The following is a 13,671-nucleotide window of genomic DNA, read 5'->3' as shown; positions in this document are numbered from 1 at the left end:
CTTGACAAATTTTGGTCATCAAAAGGTTTTTTGTGTAACTATAGGGCTGGCTTGTAAGGTCATAGACTGGTAAATACAGGACTTGAAAGTGTATTATGTATAAGTAAGATATAAAAAAAACAAAGAGGGCGGGTCCACATGAACTTGGTTTGTTTTAAAGTGTAAAAAAAAGGAATACGAATGTATTTATGTATGTACGTACTTGTGAATTTTAAATATGTATTTATGTCTGTTGTGAGTCTGGCGTAGAGGATTTCATCCTGTGCTGGAAATATTTTCAATAAATCTCAATAAATAAAGAAATCATTGTTGCTCATGGTTGTTGGCTGAACAGAAAATAAAAAGAAGAAAGATATTTAAACTTGTGGAACTGAATGACTGCCGAGTTAGCCGAGACACCTCGGCACATCGACACCTCGGCACATCGACACCTCGGCCACCATCGACAGTTCTTCAAATAACAGAAACGGATATGAGAAGAAAGGTCACTTTTTCAAAGTTCAAATGAAAAACATTTACATTCGTTATGATTAAAGGAGAATTCCATACTAAAAGGCTATCTTACCTTTCTTTGTAGTTGTTACGTCCCCACCAAAGAGGTCCAGGTGTTATTTTGTGCAAAAGCTCCTTATTGGCTGTTTCCCCTACCATAAGCCCTAAATGAATTGCATTGAATGGAATGGGAATTGAATGGGGCTATGGGGTGTTGTGCTAATTCGCTTATTTCCATCGCTCAAAATTATAATTTCTTTGTATATATCCTCTCTTCGTAATGTAAATAATATCCCAAGCGGCACACTTTACTACTTCTTTCGATGGAAATAAGCGAACTAGCATAACACCCCATAGCCCCATTCGATTCCCATTCAATGCAATGCAATTCATTGCAGGCTTATGGTAGGGAAAATAGCCAATAAGGAGTTTTTGCACAAAAAAAAACACCTGGACCTCTTTGGTGGGGACGTAACAACAACTACAAAGAAAGGTAAGAAAGATAAGAAAGCATTCTAGCATGGAATTCTCCTTTAAGTTAATCTTCGGGGACTGCCTCGGTTCGTCATCAATAAGGCCCACATGGGTTCTACAATTTCACTTCAAAAGATCAAAGTCACACAGCTGTCCAGGATAAGCATCTCTGCCTTCAGTTAAATGTGCTCTTCAAGGGAAATGGGGAGGAAAAGGTCCTGCATAATTTAGAATTGGGCTGAATGAGTCCGCCGCGGATGTGTTATCGTTAGACCCGAGCCTAAACATACAGGGTGCGTTTTCCAAAATGTTAAAACATCACAGACTGAGAAACCCCCTCCTACACTGGCCATGATTCTGGTACAAGCATGTGTGTGTGTGTGTGTGTGTGTGTGTGTGTGTGTGTGTGTGTGTGTGTGTGTGTGTGTGTGTGTGTGTGTGTGTGCGCGCGTGTGTGTCAGTGTTGTTTTTGGCAGATATTTTTGATTTTAGTTTTAGTCAGTGTCTCTTGAATAGTTTTCATTTAGTTTTAGTCACATTTTATTTTAGTCACCTGGAATGTCTTAGTGTTAGTCTAGTTTTAGTCGACTAAATCTACAGTTGATTTAGTCGACTAAAATGTGTTTTGGCGGGCATTGATGCCGTCGTAATGACCGTTTTTATACACTTGCTGAAAATAGCCAATCTAACAAGCTCACAATGCGTCGCGCTTGTAGATCCGCTATTCTCAGCATTGCAAAGCAAGTGTAAAATGACTTATACTGGATCTCTTGTCCACTACTAGGCCCTTCCTAACATTTTAGTCTAGTTTTTATTTGTTGACGAAATTGTCCAATAGTCTTAGTTTTTAGTCATCATGGCTTAGTTTTCATTTAGTTTCCATTTAGTTTTCCTCAGTGAAAAATGGTAGTCGACGAACATTTTTCGTCTTTGTTTCAGTCGACGAAAAACAACACTGGTGTCTGTGTGTGTGTGTGTGTGTGTGTGTGTGTGTGTGTGTGTATTGCTCAGTTTCAGCCATTATAGGAAGCCGCTCAATTTGGAGGAGGCGTTGTTTCCTTTATCCATGATTTATGTCTGCTGCCCTGTGTCCGACATGTCAGCTGTACTGTATGTACCGATGCTTTGCCGTCCATGCACGTTGTAACTGGCTGCTCTCCCACTGTCAAACTGCACTGGCAGTGTTTATGTCCTTTTATACAGTAACAAGGTATTCCTGTACTTCTCATTATGTGGACATAAATAAACATTTCAAATGTGTGTGTGTGTGTGTGTGTGCGTGCGTGCGTGCGTGCGTGCGTGCGTGCGTGCGTGCGTGCGTGCGTGCGTGCCTGCGTGCGTGCGTGCGTGTGTGTGTGTACTGACTCGCTGGGCAGCTTGTCGACGTGCAGCGCCACGGAGCCCTCCTCGTATCCCTGCTGGTTGTTCTCGGGCACGTCCATGTAGCGCTCTGTGTAGCCCGTATCGTAGGCCATCCACACGGTCACTGGGGCGCCCGCAATGGCCACCTACACACACAAGGGGGCAACGCACAACATGGAGGTCACATTGGAATACGGTCAAACCAAACCCATCGACATTAGTGGCCCTCGATCCTCCCTATATATATATTCTGGCCATGTCATTTACACCCATTCTGACCTGAGATCAGATTCTAAAAAAAATGTCTTCTACGTCCTGACAGTTTTCCATTCTGACCTGAGATCAGATTCTAAAAAATGTCTTCTACGTCAGTCGCTCTTCGATTTTTCAAAAAATAGCAGACCTACAAGCTGGTAGCGCGCCACTTACGAGCTTGTAGATCTGCTATTTTTCAATAGCTAAAGCACAACGTGCCCCAAAATGGGATAATAGGCGAAAAGAGATGAACGATAATGAAAAATAGGCAAACATTCTGCAACAAAAAAAAAACACCAAAATTCTATACTAAAGACACGTGTATAGTTTAAGACTTTGATTTAATAATGGTGTATTCATTCAAAGAGATGATTTAATAGACTATTATAATGATAGTAAATGCTTAGTATGTATAGCTCTTTTCAAAGCCAAGTTTGTTTGTGAAGTGCTTCACAAACGAGGAAGAATAGGAGCTGATCAGCTAAGAAACGTTTAAATACAATTTAAGCTACAGCGAGCTACAACAATAACATAAAAGACGATACAACAATAAAGTAACTACCGGTAATAACTAAATAAAATGCCAAAGATTGTAAAAAAAAAAGAACACCTGAAAATAGCAGTGATTTTCAAGAAGAAAATTGTCAAAGTAATAGAACATTTGTTCTAGTAGGGTTAGGGTTATTATCTGGATAGTGGACATTTTAGCGAGAGCTGTGTTGGACTTCAGGACAGATAAATGTCTTTAAATCGCCAAAGAATCTTCACCATTTAGTTCAAAAGTGCTGATATTTTCTAAAATCGGCATGACACAAACACACACACACACACACACACACACACACACACACACACACACACACATGAGCCAAAACTAAATGCATCTGGAAAGACAGCGTGGCTAAAAAGGTGGACTGTAAAACATTACCCAAGACTGACACCATGTGGTTGTATGAGGCAACTACATTTGACGACTACATTAAGATCAAGCTGATGGCCGTTCTTCACAATAATAATATCCTCATTTCATGAGCGTAGTCATGAGTCACGTAATTACAGTTAGTGCCCTCATTTGGCCTATGGGGTCATATTGTATCTGTGAAATGACTACCGATATGTGTTGGCATTACATAATGGATGTAACTCGGTATTTGGAAGTTCATTCATTCGGACTATTTTGTCTGTGACAAACAGTCATGGTCAATATGGTGTCTTGACTCTTGTCACACTCAAACTACTAATTTATGTGTTGTAGAAAGTCAATGGCTTGTGTACTCTGTCATGTACCAATATCACTGTACAGACAGTGTACAGCAGGGTTCCCCAATTAATTTCCCTCAAGGGCCATATTTGGACTAGGGTACCGGGCTGTCGGGTAGTCGGCACGCGCAACGTCGAGGTCTTGCCCTGAAAATGACCCCATTTGAAAAGGACCCCCCAGTTTGACATGCAGAGGCTACTGACCCCCATGTAATGCCATTTATCTCTGGGACCACAAGGGGGCGCTCCGCGGGCCGCTAATTGGGGGAACCCTGGTGTACAGACATAATCATAAATCGGTAAAATTCTTTGCACAATCCAGTATTGTTTTTTTGGGGCAGTTTTAGTCAACAGTTTTCATTTAGTTTCAGTCTCATTTTAGTCACCTGGAATGTATTTCGGAGCGGCCTCGATGCCGTCGTAATGACAGATTTGACACTTGCTGAAAATAGCAGATCTACAAGCTCAGCATGCAACAGAGTATGAAACGACTTATACTGGATCTCTTGTCCACTATAGTCCCTTCCTAACATTTTAGTCTAGTTTGTATTTGTTTGACGAAACAGTCGGTATATTTCAAGATTCAAGATTCAATAATTTATTTGCCATGTCAACAAGTTGATAGGAATTTGTCTTGGTTCATACTCAACATATACAGACAACCATAGATACACAAACAAGAAGGACAGTACAATACAAAAACAAAAACCAGCAGCATAGGAAATTACATCCAGTTTTTTAAAGTGCTATATGCATATACTATGAGTTCAGATGTCTAATGGCTACGGGGTAAGTGCTATCCCTGAAGCGACATGTTGAGCTCTGGATACTTCTATATCTCCTGCCTGATGGGAGGAGATTGAAGAGGTGATGTGCAGGATGGGAGTTGTCTGCAATGATTTTATTTGCCTTCCTAATTATTCTGGTGGAATAGAGTGAGGAAAGTGTAGGGAGTCTGCATCCTATGTTTTTAGATGACGTACTACTCTTTCCAGCTTTGATTTGTCTTGAGAGGTTGTGTGACCAAACCAGACAAGCATGGAGAAGGTGAGAACACTTTCAATAGTGGCCCTATAGAAGTGAGTCATGGCTGCTTGGCTGACTTTGAACTTCTTAAGCTGCCGCAGGAAATAGAGACGCTGGTGTGATTTGCTTATTATGAGACTGGTGTTAAGATCCCATGATAAGGACTCATGGATGGTGGTCCCTAGGAACCGGAAGGAGGAAACTCTTTCTACCTCTTCCCCATTGATGAAGAGGGGGGGGAGGGGGGACACACGATTTATTTTTCCTAAAATCTATGAACATCTCTTTGGTTTTAGAGATGTTTAGTCTTGGTTTTGGTCATCATAGCTTAGTTTTCGTCAGTGGAAAAAGGTAGTCTCTTCGCCTCCTGTTTTGGAGTGTTGAAGAAAGTCATTGGTTGAAAAAAAAGCAGCTTGTGTCCTCTGTCTGTAAAAGACTCTTTGCACAATCCACATCCGTTTTCATTTCAGCTCAATAATTTCACTATCCAAAATCCACGTCGGCCTGGCCCTAAATAATTATACAGTTAACGGGATCTTTTAAAGGAGAATTCCATGCTAGAATGCTTTCTTATCTTTCTTTGTAGTTGTTACGTCCCCATCAAAGAGGTCCAGGTGTTTTTTTGTGCAAAAACTCCTTATTGGCTATTTTCCCTACCATAAGCCCTCAATGAATTGCATTGCATTGAATGGGAATTGAATGGGGCTATGGGGTGTTATGCTAATTCGCTTATTTCCATCGAAAGAAGTAGTAAAGTGTGCCGCTTGGGATAATATTTACATTATGAAGAGAGGATATATACAAAGAAATTATAATTTTGAGCGATGGAAATAAGCGAATTAGCACAACACCCCATAGCCCCATTCAATCCCCATTCAATTCATTTAGGGCTTATGGTAGGGGAAATAGCCAATAAGGAGCTTTTGCACAAAATAACACCTGGACCTCTTTGGTGGGGACGTAACAACTACAAAGAAAGGTAAGAAAGCCTTTTAGTATGGAATTCTCCTTTAAGTCTCACCCTGGTCTGATGTGAGGAGATCGATAATGTGGCAAAACAGACCCTCTCTATGTCAATCGTCCCCGTCCGTCCGTCCGTGCGTTTATCCGCAAAATGTTTGACGTCAAACAAGCGTTGTTGCATGTCATATTTTTTGGACATACAGAATGTACACCACCGGATTAGGTTGTTTGGGGAACATAGTGATGCCCCACCAGTCAAACATTCACCGCGGAGATCACAGTCACCACAGAAACATAAATAAACAGAAGATGACTTTAACCCTCACGTGAATGACTGGTTTCTGGTAAGGAACAGAGAGTTACATGTCATGGAGATAACAGTGTGTGTTGATATTGGTCACTCAACCATTGTTATTAGTAGTAGTAGCAGTGTTGCATCGTTCCCACGCAAGTCAGGAACGATGTATTAATCGGCAAACACATCGTTATCAGCCAATTTTAGATTATTTTTTAGATTAATCGCCATCGGTTCAATTAATCAATCAGACCGATTAATGAACTGTTTCCGATTAATCGGTCCGTCTGTCAGATAAACAAGCCCCAAAGTAACAGCTTGAACAGATCTACAAGCTGACTTGCCTAAAAGCCTGCAGTGCAGACACCCCTGTTACATGTAATTTTTCAGAATGGACAAAATCATTATAATTTTTCAATACAGAATGAGAATCATATCAACATCATCGGTGATAATATCGGTTATCGGGCCATAGCAGCATTTAATGATATCGGATATCGTTATCGGCCAAAATGTCTCATCGGCACATATCCCTAGCTCGTAGCGCGCCACTCGGTGGCGCGCTACGAGCTTGTAGATCTGCTATTTTTCAAAAGCTAAATTATAACATAATGTTTAAAACACCAAAAGGGGTTCCCGCCCCCAAAATGGATATTTTAGTGATCTTGCCGCTACCCATAGCTGCATCCAAATAATTGTAAATAATAATAAACTGAAAACACTCTCGTGGGCTCAAAACGGGCCATAGCCATCATCACTTATGGGCAAGTGGCTATGATGGCCTAATTTAGCCCAAGGAGTGTTTTTCGTGCAAAACTAATGCTTGGAATGGAACTCATCAATACAGGTCTATCTAAGCAGAGTAGAGACAATCAGTCATAATCGGATACATCTGCCGTCAGTGCCAACCAATAGCCTTTCGCACGTTGTAATTAAGTGGCGTGGTCAAGTTAATGTCATGCGATGCATGTGTCATTTTAAATGTTTCTCATGTCCTTTCCTAATCCAAGAAGAAGCGCTTTCTCAATGGAGTTTAAAATGCACGTGAATGTATATGCATGCAATCATATATTTGCCGTGTGTAATCTGCGAGATACGATATCGTCTCTTTTTGTATATCTTCCTGCAGCCAAATCACCGCATTTGGGACAATCTGTCCTCTTATCCGAATGTGACTTCAAACACCACAGTGTGCTCCCAGATTGAGGTATCTGAGACAGCAATGTCTTTCTTCACAAAGGATCTTTCAAGTCTCTGGATAGGGGAGGGGATTTTAGCTTTAGTCAGTGTCTGAATAGCGTTCATTTAGTTTTAGTCACCTGGAATGTTTTTGGTCGACTAAATCTACAGTTGATTTAGTCGACTAAAATGTATTTTGGCGGGCCTTGATGCCGCAGTAACGGCTGATTTTACACAAAATACCTACAATCTCACAAAACGTTGCGTTTTTGTAGATCGGCTATTATTTCATCACGCAACCAAGTGTAAAATGACTTTCCACTATAGTCTCTTCCTAACTTTTTTGTCTAGTTTTTTGTTGACGAAATTGTCCATATATTTAGTCTTAAGTCTAGTTTTAGTCATCATAGGTTAGTTTTCATTTCGTTTCCATTTTCGTCAGTGTAAAATGGAAAAATAATTAGGGCAAACAACGAAATCGGGGAGAACATGCAAACTCCACATAGAAAGGCCTCCCCGTGTCCCCTATAGGGTAGGTACCCTCACATGTTCTCCCCGTGTCCCCTATAGGGTAGGTACCCTCACATGTTCTCCCCGTGTCCCCTATAGGGTAGGTACCCTCACATGTTCTCCCCGTGTCCCCTATAGGGTAGGTACCCTCACATGTTCTCCCCGTGTCCCCTATAGGGTAGGTACCCTCACATGTTCTCCCCGTGTCCCCTATAGGGTAGGTACCCTCACATGTTCTCCCTGTGTCCCCTAGGGTAGGTACCCTCTCAAAAAACACATGCAGTAATCCTGGTCTCTAAACTGCCTCCCCCTGGCCAGCCGGGGCGCCTGATGGAGGGGAAAGGAACTGGTTGGAACAACGTGTTCCTTCCACGCACTACGTCCATCCAGGGAAACTCCCCCCTGTCAGGTGTAAAGGAGCAACTTGGACACTCAGGCATGAAGGAAGCATGAGTTCAAGTCCGTTGCCCTCCCCAGGTTGGCGGAGGGTGTGTAGAGCCCAGGATCACATTAGATAATTGGCTGGCTGGCCAAAGTGGCCAGTGTTGTTTTCGTCGACTAAAACTATGACGAAAAATGTTCGTCGACTACCTTTTTTTCCACTAATGAAAACGAAATGAAAACTAAAACTAAGCTATGATGATCTAGCTTGGACGCGACACGTTGTGTGAGCTTGTAGATCTGCCATCTAGACTAACACCAAGACATTCCAGGTGACTAAAATGTGACTAAAACTAAAAGGAAAACTATTTAAAAGACAAGAAAAAAAAAAAACACAAATTGCTGCCCAAAAACAACACTGGTTCTTGGGGCTGGCTCTGGCTGTGGCTTGCTCTACCTTGAAGATGTTGGGCCTCTGGATGAAGCCCAACATGGCTGCAACAAGGCCCAACATGGCTGCAACAAGGCCCAACATGGCTGCCCAACATGGCTGCAACAAGGCCCAACATGGCTGCCCAACATGGCTGCAACAAGGCCCAACATGGCTGCCCAACATGGCTGCAACAAGGCACAACATGGCTGCCCAACATGGCTGCAACAAGGCCCAACATGGCTGCAACAAGGCCCAACATGGCTGCAACAAGGCCCAACATGGCTGCAACAAGGCCCAACATGGCTGCAACAAGGCCCAACATGGCTGCAACAAGGCCCAACATGGCTGCCCAACATGGCTGCAACAAGGCCCAACATGGCTGCAACAAGGCACAACATGGCTGCCCAACATGGCTGCAACAAGGCCCAACATGGCTGCAACAAGGCCCAACATGGCTGCAACAAGGCCCAACATGGCTGCAACAAGGCCCAACATGGCTGCAACAAGGCCCAACATGGCTGCAACAAGGCCCAACATGGCTGCAACAAGGCCCAACATGGCTGCAACAAGGCCCAACATGGCTGCAACAAGGCCCAACATGGCTGCAACAAGGCCCAACATGGCTGCTCACCTTGAAGATGTTGGGCCTCTGGATGAGGCCCATGAGGGACAGGAATCCTCCGTAGGACCATCCGTGGATGGCCACGCGGCTCAGGTCCACAAAGTTGAACTTCTCCGACACGTACTGCAGCCCCTCCACCTGGTCCTCGATCTCCACCTGGCCCTGGAGGTCCAGGACACACACACACACACACACACACACACACACACACACACACACAGCACCACGCATGGATTAAAGTAGCTAGCAGTGACGTTACAATTTCCGACAATTATCTTTGCAGAGACGGCAAAAATCGTTTTACATTCGATTCAGCCGATAACAAATTAGATTTAGAAATAAACGGAGACTGCTAGTGTGGGCAAGAAGATTTCGCTGCTGCTGTGTGCAAGGCATAGAGTATGTACTACTGTGGGACAGGAGGAATGAGGAAGTAGGAACGGAACGCGTTTAGATGACGCCACTTTTTTGATATATGCCGATTGGCTGAAGGGGTTGTGTCCGTCAACGTTACGTTTCGCTGATTCAGCATTTGGGCACCAAATTTTGGTGCCCAAATGCGGAAGTGCAGCTGGGCTTCAACATTGAGCGCTCGGTTGCACGGGGTTTCCTCGTCAAGAATCCACGGGTCCGCCTGCAGTCCTTCCTCTTACCACTAGGGCCCAGCGCTTCAACATTGGAGTGCCTATAGCTGGCCCCTTGGACTCTCCCCTTACATCAGGCAGAATGCAAATCTGGCGAGGGGGGAGGGGTTTACCCAGGCTAGTGTGTCTTACACACTTACCACAAAATGTCAAATGAGGATGTTTTGCTAGCCTTACAGCTAACCAGTTGAAGAAATTGCAGATTGAGGCATTAATGATTGCGTTTATGAAATGTGACTTTTTTATTTATGCAAAATGAGTTAATAGCACAGGCAGACTCTGCACATACTAGAGCATAGAAATCGACATGTAAATATGAAATAAATGCTTTAACATGTATAGCTAGGTGTAATGTTAGAGTCCACAGAAGTGAACCTTCCAAGCCTGTTTTCTCAACTCGCTGTTTTCTGCAAGACATTACTCGATATAAGCCATATCTCCAGAACTGGTGGGTCAAACTGAACAACCAATATGTCAATTTGAAGCTATGATTCACTGCTTTCATATGACATGAGAAAAACCTTTTATTTTTTAAATTTCAATAGTGGCCTCAGTCAGAAGCGGTCACGAACATCTGAGATCATTAGGGTTTTCTGGAAGGACTGAGATAACTAATAACCGAAAATAGGCTATCTACAAGCTTACAATAGCCTATTTTTGGTGCAGGACACACTTCTATATTAGACATGCTGACTGGAATACAAATGACTGAAAGCAGTCTGAGAACTTTAATCCATGAAGACGCGTGGATTGCAACACAGGTCAGCCTGAGACCTAGAGACCACATTCTACAAACGTTTTCTAAATACCTGACAGTTGACCGGTGGACAGGTGACCACCTCGCCGCTCGCCACCGGGAGCGGTGGTCACCTCGCCACCGGGAGAGGTGGTCACCTCCCCACCGGGAGCGGTGGTCACCTCCCCACCGGGAGCGGTGGTCACCTCCCCACCGGGAGCGGTGGTCACCTCGCCACCGGGAGCGGTGGTCACCTCGCCACCGGGAGCGGTGGTCACCTCGCCACCGGGAGGTGGTCACCTCCCCACCGGGAGCGGTGGTCACCTCACCACCGGGAGCGGTGGTCAACCTCACCACCGGGAGCGGTGGTCACCTCGCCACCGGGAGCGGTGGTCACCTCACCACCGGGAGCGGTGGTCACCTCGCCACCGGGAGCGGTGGTCACCTCGCCACCGGGAGCGGTGGTCACCTCGCCACCGGGAGCGGTGGTCACCTCGCCACCGGGAGCGGTGGTCACCTCACCACCGGGAGCGGTGGTCACCTCGCCACCGGGAGCGGTGGTCACCTCACCACCGGGAGCGGTGGTCACCTCGCCACCGGAGAATCCAGACTATATGAATAGGCCTTTAGTAGCTGGCTCACCATTTTGTTTTTCAGTGCTCCTTCAAACTCCAGGCCCCTCTGGCAGGAGCCCCTCCCGTCTATGACCACCACAGCGTAGCCCAGAGCCGCCAGCGTGTTCAGGCGCAGATACTTCATCCCCTTGAAGGAGTTGTTCACCAGCTGGACCTGCACGTGAAGACACACATGATGCACACATTACCATCCACCGACGCTTTCTATGTTTTCCATGTTGTGGTTTTTTTTTCTCCTTCTTCTCTGTATGATGGGAAGAACGTGGGCGCTTGTCTAGCAGCCTGCAGGGCAAGCACGGAAGGTTAGTGTTGAGCTTGGGCTGCATGGTACTAATATATAACCCTTACTACACGCCGTCTGACGGGTTTGGCGACCTCCGGGGTTTAAATCTTAACCCGTCGTCTGACGGGTTGCGAGGAGATCTGGCGTTAACCGTTTCCGTCCGTATAGGACGGCTCCACGCGTCCTAGGGAACCCAATCGACGGACGCGTACAAAGGATGCGTGTACGTACACGTCCTATTAGCTTACCGTTCGGTTAGCTGTTAGCGCGGCAGAAAGAATGCCTCGTCTCTCCTAATCCAGGGCGCTCTCCGTGGGTTTTGATCTGACGGATATACAGTACTATACGCGCTTCATTCCTGACTTCAACGTGCCTCTCGTTTGAAATATGAATGCTTTGGAGCTTCTAGCGATATAATAGACCAAGGTAAGGTAGGGGGGGGGGCTTCAGAGTAAAAGCGGCCATGTCTTTCCAGCACCCTATAGAGCTCCTATTTTGAAGGCATCCCGGCACCGATTGTGTTAAGACTACCCCCTTGTTCTGTGAACTTGGTGAAATTGAAAATGAGGTTCACTTTTTTGTTTTAGTGCCCTAAATATGATGATGACATGAGAGAAATTCTGGTTAACAAGATGTCTTCTATTTGTGAGGATTTCCTAGAGTTAAATGATTATGGAAAATAAATTGAGTTTGAGGCGAGGGCGAGATATGTGAGCGTAGGCGAGATATGTGAGAGACAGAGTTATTTAATGAAACTCAAGATTATAACGTCCTGTCTCGCTTATTATAATACAAACATGCCGCCCTGTGTGTACTGTGTAGCCTGCATGGCTAAATGTGTGTGTGAAAGAGAGACGCAGAGAGAGAGAGAGAGAGAGAGAGAGAGAGAGAGAGATGCGTGTGTCTCGCGCTGATCACGGCATCTTGCACGTGCATGTCAAAATGAATTGGAATAAAAAACAAAATAATGTAGCCGCTGCAGCCTATATGGATGGCATATTGGTGAACTGTTGCAGTGTGTTCGGCGATCAACCGTTTACTGTGAAAGCCACAAAGATATAATGACAGCCGATTGGAGAAGAAAAAAAAATACTCCTGCAGTGTGAGGGGGAGGGGGCTGAGGGCTAGTGTGGAGCAGAGGCAGCGAGATTGGACATTGGGGGGTTGGAATACATCCCGGTCGCGTGGTTCATGTAACGCGCGTGTCACTGTGAAGGACTGGCCCCATGAAGTGAACGGAGTTGGCGTAAGTAGTCGGGCAAACATGACGGTTTTGACGTGGGCTGCTTGCGCAATAACAGCGTGTTTGACAGAAGTAATATCTGTACAGTAAATATGACAGTTGGGGTGGATGCATTGTAGTGCAGATGTATTCTGGGAGCGTGCAGATTTTATTTTGCATGAAGCGATGGGTGCCAAAAGTGTGGTTTGTTTGGTAGGAGAAAGAGCGCGGATAAACGGCCATGTGCTCGTGTACTGTACCCCCCTGTCTATTAGGGTAGCAGGATAATGTAAATAAACACGTGGTAAAACGCAAATGTGTGCAGGACACGGAAATCAATCAATCAATCAATCAATCAATCAACCTGTGTACCTGTGGGCCTCCGTACACAAAGAGGACAGTGGGGTGCTTTACCTGCGGGCCTCCTCCGTACACAAAGAGGACAGTGGGGTGCTTTACCTGTGGGCCTCCTCCGTACACAAAGAGGACAGTGGGGTGCTTTACCTGTGGGCCTCCGTACACAAAGAGGACAGTGGGGTGCTTTACCTGTGGGCCTCCGTACACAAAGAGGACAGTGGGGTGCTTTACCTGCGGGCCTCCTCCGTACACAAAGAGGACAGTGGGGTGCTTTACCTGTGGGCCTCCTCCGTACACAAAGAGGACAGTGGGGTGCTTTACCTGTGGGCCTCCGTACACAAAGAGGACAGTGGGGTGCTTTACCTGTGGGCCTCCTCCGTACACAAAGAGGACAGTGGGGTGCTTTACCTGCGGGCCTCCTCCGTACACAAAGAGGACAGTGGGGTGCTTTACCTGAGGGCCTCCGTACACAAAGAGGACAGTGGGGTGCTTTACCTGTGGGCCTCCTCCGTACACAAAGAGGACAGTGGGGTGCTTTACCT

General features: G+C 45.4%; 1 protein-coding gene across 3 annotated transcripts in view; it reads right to left on the bottom strand.

The window, feature by feature from the left end:
- The window catches only part of LOC308325653 (dipeptidyl peptidase 9-like), a 43,897-nt gene that overhangs the window by 7,547 nt on the left and 22,679 nt on the right, over positions 1–13,671 (bottom strand). For all 3 annotated transcript variants that reach the window (XM_080778213.1, XM_080778214.1, XM_080778215.1), the window contains exons 17-19: positions 11,275–11,421; positions 9,262–9,414; positions 2,332–2,474 (exon numbers count right to left, since the gene is read on the bottom strand). In XM_080778213.1, the coding sequence (XP_080634339.1) occupies positions 2,332–2,474; positions 9,262–9,414; positions 11,275–11,421 (443 nt within the window). The remainder of the gene's footprint in view (positions 1–2,331; positions 2,475–9,261; positions 9,415–11,274; positions 11,422–13,671) is intronic.

The sequence above is a fragment of the Protomyctophum bolini genome, assembly GCF_963924005.1.
Source record: "Protomyctophum bolini genome assembly, chromosome: 12".
NCBI classification, from domain to species: Eukaryota; Metazoa; Chordata; class Actinopteri; order Myctophiformes; family Myctophidae; genus Protomyctophum; species Protomyctophum bolini.
The sequence above is the reverse complement of the archived record's forward strand: the minus strand, read 5'-3'. Positions and strand labels throughout refer to the sequence as shown.